Raw genomic sequence first — 16,597 nt, forward strand, 5'->3', positions numbered from 1 at the left:
GCCTTCCTACAAAAGGTGGGCAGACCCTCCGGTCTCCACTCACCTTCCATCTGGACTTCCCTTTTTGGGCCCCCTCACTGGGCCAGACACTCCTGTGTCCCCAAAAAGGGAAGGTGACCCTGGTCCAGCTGTGGGCTCACAGCTACCAGCTATGACAGACCCTACACTGGCCAGAAAATTTTTTCCCCTTTCACTCAGGTTGGGCTTGCTTCCAGCTAGAGTCGTTGGGGTCCGTTCCCACCACCGCGGTTACCAGGGCCCCGACTTCCACCTTCGGGACACATGTCTCTGTGCGCTCCAGGGCAGGCCCAGTCCCCTGTTGACCTGCAACTTCCTGCCAGTCAACAGCCGGGAGGGCCTCCCTGCTACAAAGTGGAACATTCCCCTCCCCCAGGCAGATGATCACGGGACAGGAGCTGGTTTCGTCCAGCCCCTCCATCTGGGACTTACCTTGAGCCCCGGGGCTACAGGAACTGGTTAGGACCATTGCTGCCCCCAAAGCTGCATTTTTCACTGCTACTGAGGAATTTAAGAGACACCCTCCTATTCCCCCAGCAGTCCATGTGACTTTCCCCCCACTCTGTGGCTTTTAGCGCAAGTTTCCTTCTCGCTGCTTACCAACCCTGTGACAGATTCTGCCACATCAGAGAAATCATTTCCCAGTAGAAATGTGTGCCACTGTTGCAACAGTTAGCTCAGCCTGCAAACAACCAGTTTCCATGTGCACCTTCGCTAAAGGTACAAGGACTTTACCTCCCACCAGTTCTAATTCTGCTATTTTCCCTGGCAACAAATCCTTCTCCTGGATCAGGTCCCTCCTGACCACAGAAATCTCTGCTCCCATGAGCACCATGAACCAACGAGTACTTTCCCATTAAGTTTAACAGCATGCATATGCTCACTGCTTGGTTGTGTAGAAGCAACCTTTACAAATCCTGTGTGGAAAGAGGCAGCAGCCTAGCTCTGAGAAGAAGAAGCTTCATGTGTTACCTGCTGCCTGTTCCCTCTTAGCTAAGGGCAATTATTCCTCAGGTGCTTAGTGGACTTACAATGATAGCACTTCTTGGGCTCCTCTGCTTGTACAGGAGATTTAGGACGAGTAATGGGAATGGGGAAGTGTCATAAATATAAAGGGAAGGGTAACCACCTTTCTGTATACAGTGCTATAAAATCCCTCCTGGCCAGACGTAACATCCTGTTACCTGTAAAGGGTTAAGAAGCTCAGCTAACCTGGCTGGCACCTGACCCAAAGGACCAATAAAGGGACAAGATACTTTCAAATCTTAGGGGGGAGGTTTTTGTTTGTGCTCTTTGTTTACTTGGTTTTTCTCTCTTGGGACTGAGAGAGGCCAGACAGAAATCCATTTTCTCCATCCCATCCTAATCCAAGTCTCCAATATTGCAACCAGTATAGGTAAACCAGGCAAGGCGGATTAGTTTATCTTTTGTTTTATGTGAATTTTTCCTGTTTTAAGAGGGAGGTTTATTCCTGTTTTCTGTAACTTTAAGGTTTTGCCCAGAGGGGGATCCTCTGTGTTTTGAATCTTGAATACCCTGTAAAGTATTTTCCATCCTGATTTACAGAGGTGATTCTTTTACCTTTCTTTTTTTTTAATAAAATCCTTCTTTTAAGAACCTGATTGATTTCTCCATTGTTCCAAGATCCAGGGGTTTGGGTCGTTGATGATTTTGTAACCAATTGGTTTGGATATTATTCTCAAGCCTCCCCAGGAAAGGGGGTGTGTTGGGCTTGGGGGGATGTTTTGTGGGGAAGACGTCTCCAAGTGGGCTCTTTCCCTGTTCTTTAACACGCTTGGTGGTGGCAGCATAGGGTTCAAGGACAAGGCAAAGTTTGTACCTTGGGGAAGTTTTTTAACCTAAGCTGGTAAGAATAAGCTTAGGGGGTCTTTCATGCAGGTCCCCACCTCTGTACCCCAGAGTTCAGAGTGGGGAGGGAACCCTGACAGAAGATGAATGCCCCGCCTCCTTTTCCCCAGAGGGAAAACGGTGATGCTGCTTTCCACCCGCCCCTGTACCCCTCTGCCTGCGGTTTGTGCTTAATTGCAGCTTGTGACTGCTCGGAAGAGTCTGCAAACCCAGCCAATCCACCCGCTGCACCCACCTTTTTGTCCCACAAATACTGTTTTACATCATCACTGCACATATTCAGGAATTGTTCCTGAGTAACCAAATCACACATTCCTTCAAAGCTTGTAATGCATTTCCCCCTCACCCACTTATCCACCAAATCTCTCATTTCATTTACATAAGCCACACTGCTCAATCCAGATTGCTTCTTAAGACTCCTGAATTTAACCCCGTAGGTTTCAGGTGTAATCTGAAACTGTTTCAAACCCCGTTCCTTAAATTTACCTGTGTAGCTATGGACTCAGGAATTCCCCGCTGCCTCAAAAAACAAACCAAAAAACCCTTGGTGCAATGGCGGTGCCAGTGTATTTGAAAATAATTTTAAGATTGAGTTTGCAAATGGACATGCATCTGTCCATAATTGTTTCCTAATATGCCCTCTAAATACCTAGTCCAGGACTCTTTTCAGTGTAATAAAGTCCCATTTATTCAAAGATAACAGAAGATTTATAATTTTTCAGCTAAATAAGATTTTGGATAAATAGGGACTCCTCAGTGCAAAAGATAACTTTTGGATAAGTGTGGTTCAAGTAAATGAGGTTCTACTATAACTTGTACTTACTTAAAGGTGCAAATCCACTAATCAAGGCTTATTGCACAGTTTGCTCCCTCTGTGGAAAATACATGTGTGCTACATTTTTCGTGTGGCAACAATTAACTAAAGAAGCTTGCCCACTTATCTTAGGCTGGTCATTTCAGCATGTAACAGGTTTTGTATTGTTAAAGTACAATTGTGCTTAAAAAAACAACACACCCTCTAAAAGCATCCTTGTCGGGTTCCATATTTTCATTGGTAAAATATGACCAATGATTTTTTAAAGACAATAGAGTTGGACAGATGGCCTTGCAAATGACATTTAGTCAACAACTATGTTGACGTGCAAGCCAGAAATGAATTTAGTTAATTCTTTCCTAGCTGTGTGGGTTCTGCATGGCTGACAGTAGTAGAATCTTATTTTTTGTCACCAAAGAAAGCAAATAGGACTCTGTATGAGCATAGAGTGCAGATCTGTTGAGTAAAATGGTGTTGCTTTTACATAATCACGTTTCAAGGCAGAACCGCACTTTAAGTGACAGCTACTGAAAATGTAATTACACACAAAATTGACTGTTTTGTGCTCCTGACTGCATAACCAGCTTTCTGAAAATGAAGCCCAATATCTACATACTGTCAATATCCCAGTGTCTCAGGAACAGAATATTTCACCTTCATAAAGCCGTCTACCATATGAACATACCTGTTGCCCCTGCTCCCAGCCTGCTTCTCCTAAGGGCAGGGATTACAAAATTGCCTCACTCGTCACCCCCTGTAGGGTGCCAAGGTCCTAGTGCTGAATGCAATAACTAGTACTCTAGGGGGGAATTGCACGCCTAAAAATTCTGCACAAAATATTTTAAAATTTTGCATATTTTATTTGTCAAAATAACATAATATAATCATGCCAGCTTCAATTATTTTGGTAATTTATTTCAAAATACCTAGTAGCAAGTACGCCTGTAACAATACAGACAGCAAAAAAAAAAAAATACAGGAAATGTTTTTTGACATTTCTTACTAGGCATATTAATACAGAACTTTGAGTAATAATTCATTTACACTACAATGCAGAACTGTATTTTCCCCCACTCCTCAGAAGCAGAGCAAAGGCTTGGGGGAATGGAGTAGCTGAGGGAAAGGGAAGGAGCCTGGCCGTGAACCTGGAGGGTTGTTGGGTATGGGAGGGAGAAATATGGAACAGGGTTGTTTGGGTTTTTTTTGGTTTTTTGGTTTTTTTTTGCAGAGCGGCGATTGTTTGAGAATTGGGGAGCCTCTCGCATGCAGACCCAGGCTCACCTCTAGCCTCTCCCATTAAGTCAGGCACATGTCCCTAGGGCTGTCCTTAGGATTTACGGGGCCCTACATAGTCTTATTAAACTGGTGCCCCTATGCCCGACGGCAGCCCGGGCTCACAGCCCGGGGGCGGGTGGAGGGAGGGACGAGGCAGCAAAGGATACCGAGCCACCCGGCCTGCCTCACAGTGGCAGAGAGTCCAGCTCCCTGCAGAGACCCTGTACCCTCTCCCTCACGCAGAATGCACAGCGCCGGTGCACTCAGCTCTGTGAAGACAGCCCCTGCCTAAGGACACTGCAGCATGCGCTGGGTGTGTGGGAGCCGACCCGCTCTTACCTGCTGTCATGGGCAGTGGGTGAAGCTGCCGCTTCTGGAGGCTAGCTCCCTAGCCCACCTCTTCTGCCTGTGGCCCCTGCCCATACTCCACCCCTGCTCGGCCCCAGGCCCCTCCTCTCCTCACTGTCTCCCTCCTCTTTTCCCTCCCCCTTCCTGCTCACCCGCTTCCAGCCAAATCCCTGAACCCAAATGAAGCAAATGTTTTTTTCAAAATGTCATTCTTCTGCAATTTCTTTCTAAAGAAAATGGAGCATGTTTTCCACTGCATGCCAGATGGTGAAGACTGGACATGCAGAAGGTACCTAATTAAAAGCACTAAATTTGGGAATAAAAAATGCCAATCACAGGTTTTTTGATATACACTGAAGTTTGTCAGAGATTTATTTGCAAAAACTTTGTAGTAAGGGCAAGTCAGCTGTCCTGCTGAATACAACATTAAATATTATGGAATACATGATGCAGCTCTTCTCTGTTTTACATTTTATTAATCAGTATTTCTAAGCTGATTTTGTATTTTAAATGTACTCTTAAGCCTTCATAAAGTAATCATTCCAGATTACTATATATTTAACTCACTGAAACAAAGGCATTTTAAATTAATCAGTCACAGAGGTTTAGTGTGTTCATAACAATATTCATTGCTTTTAGAAAAAGGGACCACTAATTTACTTCGTGTGATCTCCATAACAATATATATGTTTATGAAACTTCACCGACTTTAAAAAATGTTTCCAAAGATTTTAGGCATAACAAAGGATTTTATATCTTACTAAGGTGTGGATTTTGCTGGAGGGGTCTTTTAAAAGTACACTTCTACCCCGATATAACGCGAATTCGGATATAACGCAGTAAAGCAGCATTCTGGGGAGCGGGGCTGCTTTACCTCATTATATCCAAATTCATGTTACCACAAGCGGTTCCTCTGCGCTCCCCCCCCTTACTTGCTGCGGCCCCCCCCCGCCCCAGCTTACCTCCGCCTCCTCCCACGAGCACGCCGCCACTCCGCTTCTCCCCCCTCCCTCCCAGGCTTGCCGTACCAAACAGCTGATTTGCGGCAAGCCTGGGAGGGAGGGGGGAGAAGCGGAGTGGCTGCGGCGCGCTCAGGGGAGGAGGCAGAGCGGAGGTGAGCTGGGGCGGGGGGCGCGGGGGGAACCGCAGCAAGTAACTGGGGGGAGGGTGCAGAGGAACCGCTTCCTGCCCCAGCTCACCTCCGCCTCCTCCCCTGAGTGTGCCTGCTGCTCTGCTTCTCCCCCCTGCCCTTCCTTCCTTCCTTCCAGGCTTCCTGCACCAAACAGCTGATTGGCGCGGCAAGCCTGGAAGGGAGGGAGGGAGAAGCGGAGCGGCAGCAGCGCGCTCAGGGGAGGAGGCAGAGCAGAGGTGAGCTGGGGCGGGGAGTGGTTCCTCTCCCTACCCCGATCTGACGCGGTCTCACCTCTAAGACGGTAAGATTTTTTGGTTCCTGAGGGCCGCGTTATATCGGGGTAGAGGTGTAGATCATCAAATAGAAGTAAAGAAAGGGAAACTGGTTTGTCCAGCTATCTGGAAGGAAAGGAGTGTTGTCCCCTTACGATAGGGTGACCAGACAGCAAATGTGAAAAATCAGGACGGGGGTGGGGAGTAATAGGAGCCTATATAAGAAAAAGACCCAAAAATTGGGACTGTCCCTACAAAATTGGGACATCTGGTCACCCTACTTTAAGGGCTCTCTTCAACAGGGGCGTGAAGGGAGAAAGGAGTGGCAAGAAAGGACAGGAAGACTTTGGAATCAAGTTTTTTGTACTATAGTAATTAAAATTAAAATGTGTATTTTAGATAAAGGTGGTCTTTTGAAGGATTTATTTAAAAAACGATATGTCTGAAGATCCAAGCATTTAAGGCTAAAGATGAATACTCATATTGAGCATCTAAAAATCTGTGCAAGGATTTTTTAAGAGATGTGATTTTATAATCTTCAGCAACAAACTAATGAAATATTTTTAAAGCAAATTTTAAACTAAGATCCTGTAGACTAACATGTTCTGAGTAAATATCACAGTAAATGCGCAACTGTTTTTGTCAGTAAATTCAGAAACTGACAGTATATACCTGGGGGTTGGCAAATGCCTATTAAATGGCTTCATTATCACTTGAAGGGCTCTTTAACAGTTTCAGTGTTGTGCTAATAGGTCTTGCAGGCTGGAAGACCTTTTTTTCACTTTTAAGTTACTAGATCCCCTCTGGAGGAAGACTCATCAGGCTGCAGCAGCCAGCTCTGGTGGGAGCCTGCAGGAAGGGTCAAAACAGGATAGGAAGAGGTGGGAGGGTGGACACGAAGACCCAGGGATGCTCCAAATTTTTGCTCCGTACATGCTGCATATGCCTAAGGATGTCCCTGCATGTCCCCATGTGTCCTTGAACCCCCACACTCTCTTCTGTCCTCATGTGGCCCTTCACTCCCACTCCCATTCAGCCCCAGGCTCAATGCTGTTACCCCGCTAGCTCCTGTACCCCCACCTCAGTCTTCCCTACTATTCCTTCTGAACCCTAGTCTGTGTGACACCTCAGCAACACTGTGTGCCCCCCTTTGTCTGTCCCCCCCATATCTTGTGCCTCCTCACCTGGCCCTACTGGCAGGGCACAGTGAGTAAAGCAGGCTCTGCCCTCCCTTTCTGAGGCTGGCTGCTTGGGCCCCTGAGCCTGCTGCTCTCTCTTCTGGTGCCTCCTAATGGGCAAAAGGTGTAAATGCAACTTCCTTTTACCTCCCCATCAGAATCACTTATGCTGCAGGACATATTAATTCTGCACTTGCACAGTGGCACAGAATTCTCCCAGGAGTATAACTAGGCAAGACTACTTATATAAGTCATGTTATCAAAGAGCCATATCTAGTGGGCAACAGTGAAGCTTAGTCAAGTGATATCCAAAAGAAAATGTAAACGTTTTCATAACATGGCATTGATCCCTTTTCTCTCTCCCAGCTGCTTGGTGCTGCCCTTCCTTTGCAGCTGTCCTGAACATCAGCTTGCAGGTAATTCCTGAGTATCACGTTCTGGGGTGCAGTCCAAACTAGTGAGGTGTTGTCATGACCTGCCCTGCAACCTTGGGTGCCTCACAATGCTTTGTTGCTGTAGCTCACAACTTGGGTTGCTCACAATCAGCCCACCAGCATGCAGGTCAAACTCTGAGTTTCTGTGTATAGCCACAGCCCTAATCCAGCAACTCTGACACCAGCAGCCTGTCAGTAAGCACCAGATACATGCTGGCTTCCTGCAGCCTTGGTTACTATCTGCAGGGTGACCCCAACACACTCCCAGTCCCAATTTTTCCCCCCAAAACATGTGTCCTGCACTGTCCAGCCCTTTCATGGACAGTTCAGATGTTATAGGTCCATAGCCCCTGTAGGGGGTCAGTATACAACAGTTTGCTACTTTAATTGGGATTACCAAACAATGCAGTTTAAACACAACATTGGATTAGTTTTGATTAAATAATAAAACAAGTTTAGTTACAAAGAGGCTTTAAGTGAGTACAAGTGTGAGGTATTGAAGTCAGAAATGATTATAAGAGAAATAAAGATAAAATGCTTTTTACTAATTAAACTTAAATTAGATCTGGTTTAAGGTAAAATCCCTTACCATATGTTCCCAGCAACATAGCTGACCAAATTCTCATATCAGGATCTGCCCCCAAAGTCTAAAGGGCTGGTTCCTTTGTTGTCTTAGGTGAAAGAGTGAGCGAGAGAGTCTGTGGGGTGGTTTTGGCCCTCGCTGTTATAGTCCTGTCACCTGTTGAAATGCATCTTCCTGAGAGTTATTCCTAGATAAAGTTCCTGTTAGTTGTGAGGATGGAGACGGGGAGTCTTGTGGTGAAAGAGATTCTATGTTGTTGTTGCTAAAATGCAGATTGATCTGCGCATGCCCCCGTTGGCTGCCAATAATGGCCATTTGACCAGTGATTGCCAGTCAGCTTTGATGACACCTGGGGAGAAGTGTTAGCTTGTCCTCTGTCTTTGAGAAACAGGTTTACCCCCCTCTCTTCCCCAGACTTGTCTGGTAAACACATTTCAGTCATAATTTCAGTTTATGTTAATAACCTAACATATGTTTCACCATGATATTATTGACCAACGAGTTGTTAATTTTCAAATGATACCTCAAGGCATATTTCGTACAAAGATTATTACAGTGGTATGTATGATTTAAATACAGGGGTGCATTCAGTCACCCTATGGCACTGTGCTCTGTGACTTGTACTACATGATCCTTTGTAAGCCAGTTTGCCTTGCAGAAATCGTTTCACTCTGGTTTGGGCGAGCAGGTATACAGAACTTTGATAGTAAGAAGAGAACTCCTCTGTAACAGGCTTTACGATGATAAAAGGAACAGCAACAACAGTTATAGTCTGGGCTACATAAATGTATCCATTATAACTCCTTGTTCTCAGTTACATCTGAAAAACGTGCACTATTTATGATAAAAGTTTCCACTTGCACTCTGCACGGTGGTTTTTTTTCCTGTTTTGGTAAAGTGTATAACAGTTCAGCTGCTTTTAAGTCTGCACTATTTTGCATACAATATAATCACTTACTAGAATATAAAATTCTACCTGTATTAGCTTTTTTCATAAAAGAAGTTCTCGCCCCCCCCCCGGCATTTCCTGACTATTGATAGCTTAATTTTGCAACCTTAACATTCTGTGTGTCATTTTTGATGGAGTTAGAATATCCTAAAGGTTCTTCTTGTTTACTAGGCAATAACTAAATAGCTTGAGCTTAACAGAGACTGCAGCCGAAACAAGGTATGTAAAGCAAACACAATTTGATGCCAAGTTAGCCCGTGATCACTTTGTTATTGCCAAGTTAAGAGGAAGCCCTCAAGGAGAAATCCAGGGAGTACAAACCAGGCAGTCCAAAACCAAAAGAGGTTTTAATGAATCTTTCTGATACAAAGCCACAGGATTTCACACTTCTCTTCTTCAAGCCTTTGACATTCAAGCTGTATCAGGACCCAAGTAGTCACGTACTGCAAGGAAAACACTTTCCTGTTATTAACCAGAATTTCAAATGCTAATGTCTGCTCAAAAGTCATTAGAGGGACAGGAGCCTGTACACATGCTTAGGGTGTAGGAGACATGGTACTGAGTTAAGAACCTAAGGCTCATAACAGTAATCAGTATGCTTTCAAAAAAAGAAAAGGAGTATTTGTGGCACCTTAGAGACTAATTCAGTGTTCACTGTATTTTTTTTCCTGTTAGAATAAAATAAAGGCTTGAAAACTTCCATTTTCTCTGCAGTTCAGTCAAAAAACAAACTAAAGGGAGGAAGTGCAAGGTTTCTCCTTCGTTATGTGGGTGATGTGCTAAATAAGGAACATATCTCAACAAGAATCATATATAATGCAAGATAGAAAAGCTTGTCCATATGGTGTTTTAGTTTGTTCTACAAAGGCCTGATCTTGCTCTGATTGCAGTCAATGACAAAAATTCCATAGATTTCAGAGGGTACCGAATCAGATTCACAGATACCATGGCCTAGATACTGTGGTGATTTATGTAATGTTGCACCAATGTGTATGTAGTAACCAGCAAGGTGGTGGTAATAGCATCCAAGAGAGAACATGGAAAAAGACAGAGGGCTGATAATGGACAGCAAATTCGACAGGAGCTTGAAATGCAGTACAGGAGCAAAAAAAAGCCATTCAAGTTTTGACTGCAGGGGAATTATGTCACCTTGCATGGAGGCAAGAATCTCTCTCAATATGGCTGTCATGTGCCTGATCCTAGAATATTGCATTTGCGGTACCATCTTATTTAGAAGATAGACAAACTGGAGAGAATTCAGAGAGGAGCAATGACAACAATTAGGGGCTGGAAGGACTGATATATGGGAAAAGATGAAGACGGCTAAATATGTATAGCTTGGCTTCGAGACTAAGGCCATGTGTCCACTACGGGGACGATAGCAATATAACTACAGCTATGCCAGCATAACCCTGTAGCGTACACACAACTTTCGGTGATGGAAGGGGTTTTTCTGCGGTAGGGGCGCCACCTTCTCAAGCAATGGTAGCTAGGTCAACGGAAGCATTCTTCCATCGATCTCGCTGCATTTACACTGGGGGTTAGATTGGCATTGCTCAGGGGTCTAGCTATGTTGACCTAAATTTTAAGTGTAGACTAGGCCTAGGAGGGAATGTGACAGTCTATAACTAGCTGAAGGGCATAAATACTGAAGAGGGAGAGGAATTATTTAGAGTGATATATGGGGTGTAACTAGAAAAAATTATATGAAACTAAGGTTGAATATTAGGAAAAAATTTCTGACACAGATCGGTTATTCAGTGGGATAGTCTAACAAAGGAAGTGGCCCAAATCCCATCACTTGGGACTTTGTGTAGACTAGACACTGTACTGTAGGAAACTCTCCTGCAAGGGACTGGATGATCTAGTAGTTGTTAGTTATCAATCTAACTAACCACTATGATGAATAGTTCATCAAAAATGAGCTTGTTTTTTCCCCACTTTTGTTCTAGGTCCAACCCGTAAAATGCCCCAAACTGCCAGTGCCATGGACTTTTTTCAGCTCTTTGTCCCTGACAATGTACTAAAGAACATGGTGGTACAAACCAACATGTATGCCAAGAAGTACCAGGAGAGATTTGGCAAAGATGATGCCTGGATGGATGTCACTCTAACAGAAATGAAAGCCTTCCTAGGCTACATGATCTCAACAAGCATTCACCACTGCGAGTCCGTCCTCAGCATTTGGAGCAGTGGCTTCTACAGCAACAGGAGCATAGCACTGATCATGACACAGCCGCGGTTTGAGAAAATCCTGAAGTACTTCCACATTGTGGCCTTCCGTTCCAGCCAGATGACACATGGCCTCTACAAAATTCAGCCTTTTCTGGACTCTCTGCAGTATGGCTTTGACTCTGCTTTTAGGCCTTCCCAAACCCAGGTAAGAGTTAACTTATTGGCAGTTGAAATCTTAGCTTACTACATACTCTAGGTTATTTACCAATGACCATTAATACCGAAACTGCAGAGTTACCTGTAGAGAGAGCTAGATATTACAGTATGAAGACACAATGCAGTGTGACTATGACTTAGTATAAGTGACACCTTTTAGCTCTGCGCATGTGCTCTCTTGAGCAAGAATCTGAGAGGCTTGCAACTCTCAAAACAGTAGAAGTTGCAGGTGCCCAGCCACTTAGGGTTTGGCTCTGTCTTTTGAGCCATGTCTCTTTGCCTTACTGATCAAAACATGTTTTCACTGTTGTTGGCCCCACAGCGATGGATCTTATTGCCTGCATGCCGACAAAAATGTCAACCAAGTTCTAACTGTGGACTCTTTATTATTGGTGCTGGTGTAGAAGGCAGATAGAACCCAGCTGGATTGTTAGATCCCAGGTTCAGGTTGCAGTTGGGGGGGAAACTTCAGGCTTGTAAACTGAGCAAGTTTAATATAAGACATTGAGAAACCAAACATGGAAACTTGTGCTATTATTGTTACCGTTACTTATCTGATTATTGCCACACAAGCTGATAAGTAACCAAATAAACCAAGATCAAGGAAATGTAACTTAAAATAGCCGCAACCTATATCATCCACTCTTCCATCCACAGCACAAAATGTTAAATATGGCAAACAGCTCTGTGGACGATTCTATTTCCCACCTTCAGGAGTTTAGGAAAATAATAAAACAAATGTAATTCAAAATGTTCTACTTGAAATACCTTTTAATCAAGGTCATGCTTTCAGCGTGCAAAGCTGATCTATTGTGGAGAGCAGCAAAAGGACATTCTTTCTTGTCTGTCTCCTGTGCTATAGTATTGCAAAAAGAGGAGTGTTTGCCCTCCTCTGGAGCATTGGGTATTGGCTATGATCAGAGACAAGATACCAGACTAGGTGGATGTGTGACCTGACCCAGTATGGCAAGTCTTATCTCAAATATTTTGCCATTGAAGTGTGGCAAAAAATAAATAGAGCTGAGTAGTAAATAACGGAAATTTGCCTGTTTCGTAGGAGAAGAGAGAGATACCAGCCAACCATTGTGGCTTTAAAATTCAGGACAGTGCAGCAACTCATGGTCCAGACATTAATCAGTTTGAGGTAGGAGCCACAAGACAGAACTCTTCATGTTAGGCCACACTGGCAAGGTGCTGTCTCTGATGCCAAGGCAAAACAGCAAATCAAACACAGAAAACATTCCAAGGACAGGACATCCCACCCATTGACTTCAGTGGGTGCAAAAATCAAGGGCTTAGAAGCTTGATCACTGTGTTTGTAAATGCTCAAAACGTTGGATTCCTGTGGGACATTTGAAAAGCACAAATCCCATTAGCGAGTAATGTGATTCCCACATATACTGCCCCCCCATACTAGGTCTGAAAACTTAATCAATAGAATCACCTGTTCCATGTTTGCGATGACTAAGTGTCTGAATCTCTGCACGCAGTCTGTATATTTGTGCTATGTTTTGTACGGAGACTCTTTTCTCTCTCTCTCTCTCTTTTTTTTTTTTTTATTAAGGTAACAGCCATTCTTCGCTCCCATTTCCCCCACCCCTAGGCTCCCTTGTCAACGTGTGTGTTGATTTTATAAAGCACCCTTCAGCCGTATCAAGCTGAACATCAAACATCACAACATTGCATCAAAAAAATTAGACATGAGAAAGAGGTTTTAAGTCTGTTCTTAAAAATAATAAGACAATCACAAGAATAAGTATCATACTGAAGTACAATCCAGACCTGATCCTGCAAGGGGCTGAGTGCTCTAGCTCTCTGTGGAGTCAACAGGAATTGTATACCCAACATCCTGAGGGACTGGGGCTCCACCAGCTTGAAGCAAGAGGGGGGAAAAAAGCCCTCTAACTGGGAATTGCCCAGGGTGCAGATGGTATAATAAGGTTAAGTATCAGATCCAGAATTAAAGGCCAAGCGAAAACATAAATACTAATCCTGTTGAACAGATACAAGGGGAAATGGCAAGAAAGAGCTCATTCTGATAGGCTGTTGGATGTGTCCTGTTTTTTAGCTATGGCAATTATGTTGTGGAAAACCCCCCATTTTTCTCTGACCCAGGGATTTTTGGAGAACTTTGGGGGGTGCTATTTTGTGTGTAGAGGTTTCTATTCTGTCACTTGTTTCTGGATAGTTTGAGTTAACATTTCCTAAGGCAGCCAAGGTAATTGTGTGTCCACCAATATGTTTTTACTGGCTGGATTTAAAAAACAAAACAAAACAAAAACAAAAACAAAAACAAAAAAAGGTTTTGGTACCCAAGCTGCAGCCTTCTTATCTATCTGGATTTATAGTATCCTCAAATCTTGTGGTCCCCAAATCAGGGGTTTTGGCACAGGCCCATCTCCTGTCAGTTCTCTCCCCCCACCCGTGCCTCCCCAACAGTTGTGTATTCTTGCCTTTCAATTCCTTTCTGTTATCCTGATTGGATGGTTTGTGTAATCAATGCTAAGGTTGTGGTGCTTGTCACTTTCTTGTTGCTAGTCCACAGGAGGTTTGTGAGTCTGGTATAGCCTTGGAGTTATGAAGCCTGAGTTCTTTAGCTCTGGCAGTAAAGGCTCATGCTTGAGGTCCTGCCTTCAGTTCCTGCTGATGATAACCTACCCAGGGACATCATATTACAGGTGTTATTGGGGCAGCTTACCATTTTTCAGAGACACAAATTCCTGTCTCCTATCCCAAAATCCACATCATATATTTTTAAATGAATGCTAAACTTTTGCATGCTCTCTTTTGAGGTGCATATGCTACAGAAGACATCACACTTGGGGATTTTGTGAACTCCTTTTGTACAAGGGGATGGAAAGCTAATATCCAAAGTTGAAGAATGAGGTAAACAGAGCATGGTACTGTGGCAGGAGTAGTCAACAGGTGGACTGTGGGCCAAATCTAGACCCCCAAATGCTTTTGAACATGCATAGAAGTCTTATTTACTTATTATTGTTATTGTTTTTTGTATTCTTCTCTCTGGAGTCTGGACTTTGACAAGAAATTTGGACCTTGACAAAAACTAGTGGATTACCCCTATATTATGGTATGTTTAGCATATGATAATGCAAACAGAAATGTACATAGAGGAAATAAGACCGCCTGCGCCAGGTTGGGAAGTTATTGAAAGTACAGAACCAATTAACAGAGAGCCAGATCCTGTTGTCACTCCATTAGCTTCAATTACACAGATTTTAAAGCAGCTGAGAATCTGGATCACATTGTTTAGAACAGGAGAATTTCCCTAGTATCCCATCCCTCCCCAACAAACGCATGTAAAGAAATCACTGTCTTTACCTGAAAAAGCCAGCGGGAAGGGGGTTTTGAGGCTCAACTACTGGGGACAGTGCTTCATCTGTTGCCACTTGGGTACTATTTGCTTTACTGAAGATTGTATCAGGTTGGAAGCTTGATGGCAGAAGGATGTTCTGATAAGAGTTCTAAGAGAATGTATTCTAACAAATCCATGGGTGCCTAGGCCTGCAGCATTTGTTGCTATGTCACATACCATGGTCCTCAGAATTTTCTGGTGACAACAGGGTCAGATCTCCAAAGCCTCTGCTCCACAGGCACAGAGGCTTACCTGGCCACTTTCTCTACAAGGATATCTGTGTTAGCTGTTACCAGTATAGGACCTGGGGTGCTGTTATGCAGTGCAGATTCCGTCCAGTAGAGGATGTATGTCTACATTGTACACCCCCCCACCCACACACTGAAGTACTAAACAATAGCCAGTTTAAGAAACTAGAGAAAGGGAAATAAATAACTGACCAACCCCCTTTTTGTTGTTTTTTCCTTTTTTAGGAAGGCTTATGATTGAATATAAATTTGTACCAGATGTTTAAGTGAGAGATGTTGGGCAAGTCACAACCGCTCTGTACCTCAGTTTCCCCATTTGCAAAATACGTATAAATATCCACCCCAAGGGAGTGTTGAGAGAATTAATATTTGCAGTGTGCTTGCACATTTGTAGCAACTTTTCATTTGAGGATCTCAAAGCGTTGTGCAAACTTAAATTATAAGTTATTTGACTCGATCCTAAAGGAAGAAGGTTCAGTCGTTTTGGGGATAACTGGCACTAGGTGGGCTGGCAACTGCAGCTTCCCCAACAGCCAGGAGAATTTGCATGCCTCCTCACATCTTCATCTATATTTCTGTGGGTAAACTGTACATTTTGCAAGAGTGCTTTCAGATGGTGCCGTGAATGTTTTATGAGCCATTAAAACCTGGAGTGTGTCTAAATGAAGGCATGCAGCAGCCACGGGACTGAGAACATCTCTCTCTCTCTTCTGGATTGAAGGAATGATGTCTTAACTTCAATATTTGAGAGACAAATGGCTACCTGTGAGGTGGCTTTACCCAGGGGTGTGCCACATCTCCACACGCACCGCATGTTTAATGCAGGAGTGGAATTGCAAGAAAGTGCCCTGATTTTTTTTTATAATTAGACGCATACAGATGAATACACCTGTTAAATTGAAGTTTATTTTGTGTGCACATACAATTCAAAATATATATATAAGACCCACACAGTTGATAATTGGTTTTATTTATTTTTTATCATCAGGAAAGGGAGATATGGAGTGGTTATAGAGTTCCTGATCCTCCACAGGTACCAGAGGGGACCAGGATGTATTCCAGGGTGTGCTTAATAAAAGAGGGACTTCCCAGTCATGGATTTCTATAGTTACTGCTTACGGCATGGTTCTTTACGTTTATGTTCTCACACTACACAACTGTGCATACCCACAGTGGCGGCCCACAAGGCAATAGGAGTGATAGGAACACTCCTCTGTAAGTAACTCCTGGAACACTAAAGGAACTCCACCTTTGTAAAGAATTCCACACAAAAATATTATGTTAAAAGAATATTAAGATTGCCGAGTCAAACATTTGAGGTAGGAAGCGCTGGAATTAAGGTTGACTGTCAGGGCTGTTCCACCTTTCTCTGAGGCCTCCAGGACTAGCCACTGTCAGATAGATCAGTTATCTTGTTCCAGTATGGAAATGTCTATGGTCTTATTTAATAGAAGCCATTTTGCAACCAGTACAAATCTTTGAAATGTGTATTGTGTCCCACCTTTCATGTCTTCTTTTCCAGTCAGCATGACTATTGTGCCTTCGGTTTTATGGCATTACCACATCCCAGCACGCGCAGAATGCTGCTGCTGCTGTTATTCACACACACTTAAAGAAGCACAAACTATATAATCCACATCCTCAGATAGTTCTGCTGGCTCCCCATTCATACTATATTGCTGGTACAAAATTGCCCCATTTTTAAACACTCCA

The 16,597-nt window shown here is 43.7% G+C and overlaps 1 protein-coding gene across 1 annotated transcript in view; it reads left to right on the forward strand.

The window, feature by feature from the left end:
* PGBD5 (piggyBac transposable element derived 5) overlaps positions 1-16,597 on the forward strand; it is a 107,767-nt gene that overhangs the window by 43,881 nt on the left and 47,289 nt on the right. The window contains exon 2 of the mRNA XM_073338036.1: positions 10,825-11,252. Coding sequence (XP_073194137.1) covers positions 10,825-11,252 — 428 coding nt within the window. The remainder of the gene's footprint in view (positions 1-10,824; positions 11,253-16,597) is intronic.

This window comes from Lepidochelys kempii, chromosome 3 (assembly GCF_965140265.1).
Source record: "Lepidochelys kempii isolate rLepKem1 chromosome 3, rLepKem1.hap2, whole genome shotgun sequence".
NCBI classification, from domain to species: domain Eukaryota; kingdom Metazoa; phylum Chordata; order Testudines; family Cheloniidae; genus Lepidochelys; species Lepidochelys kempii.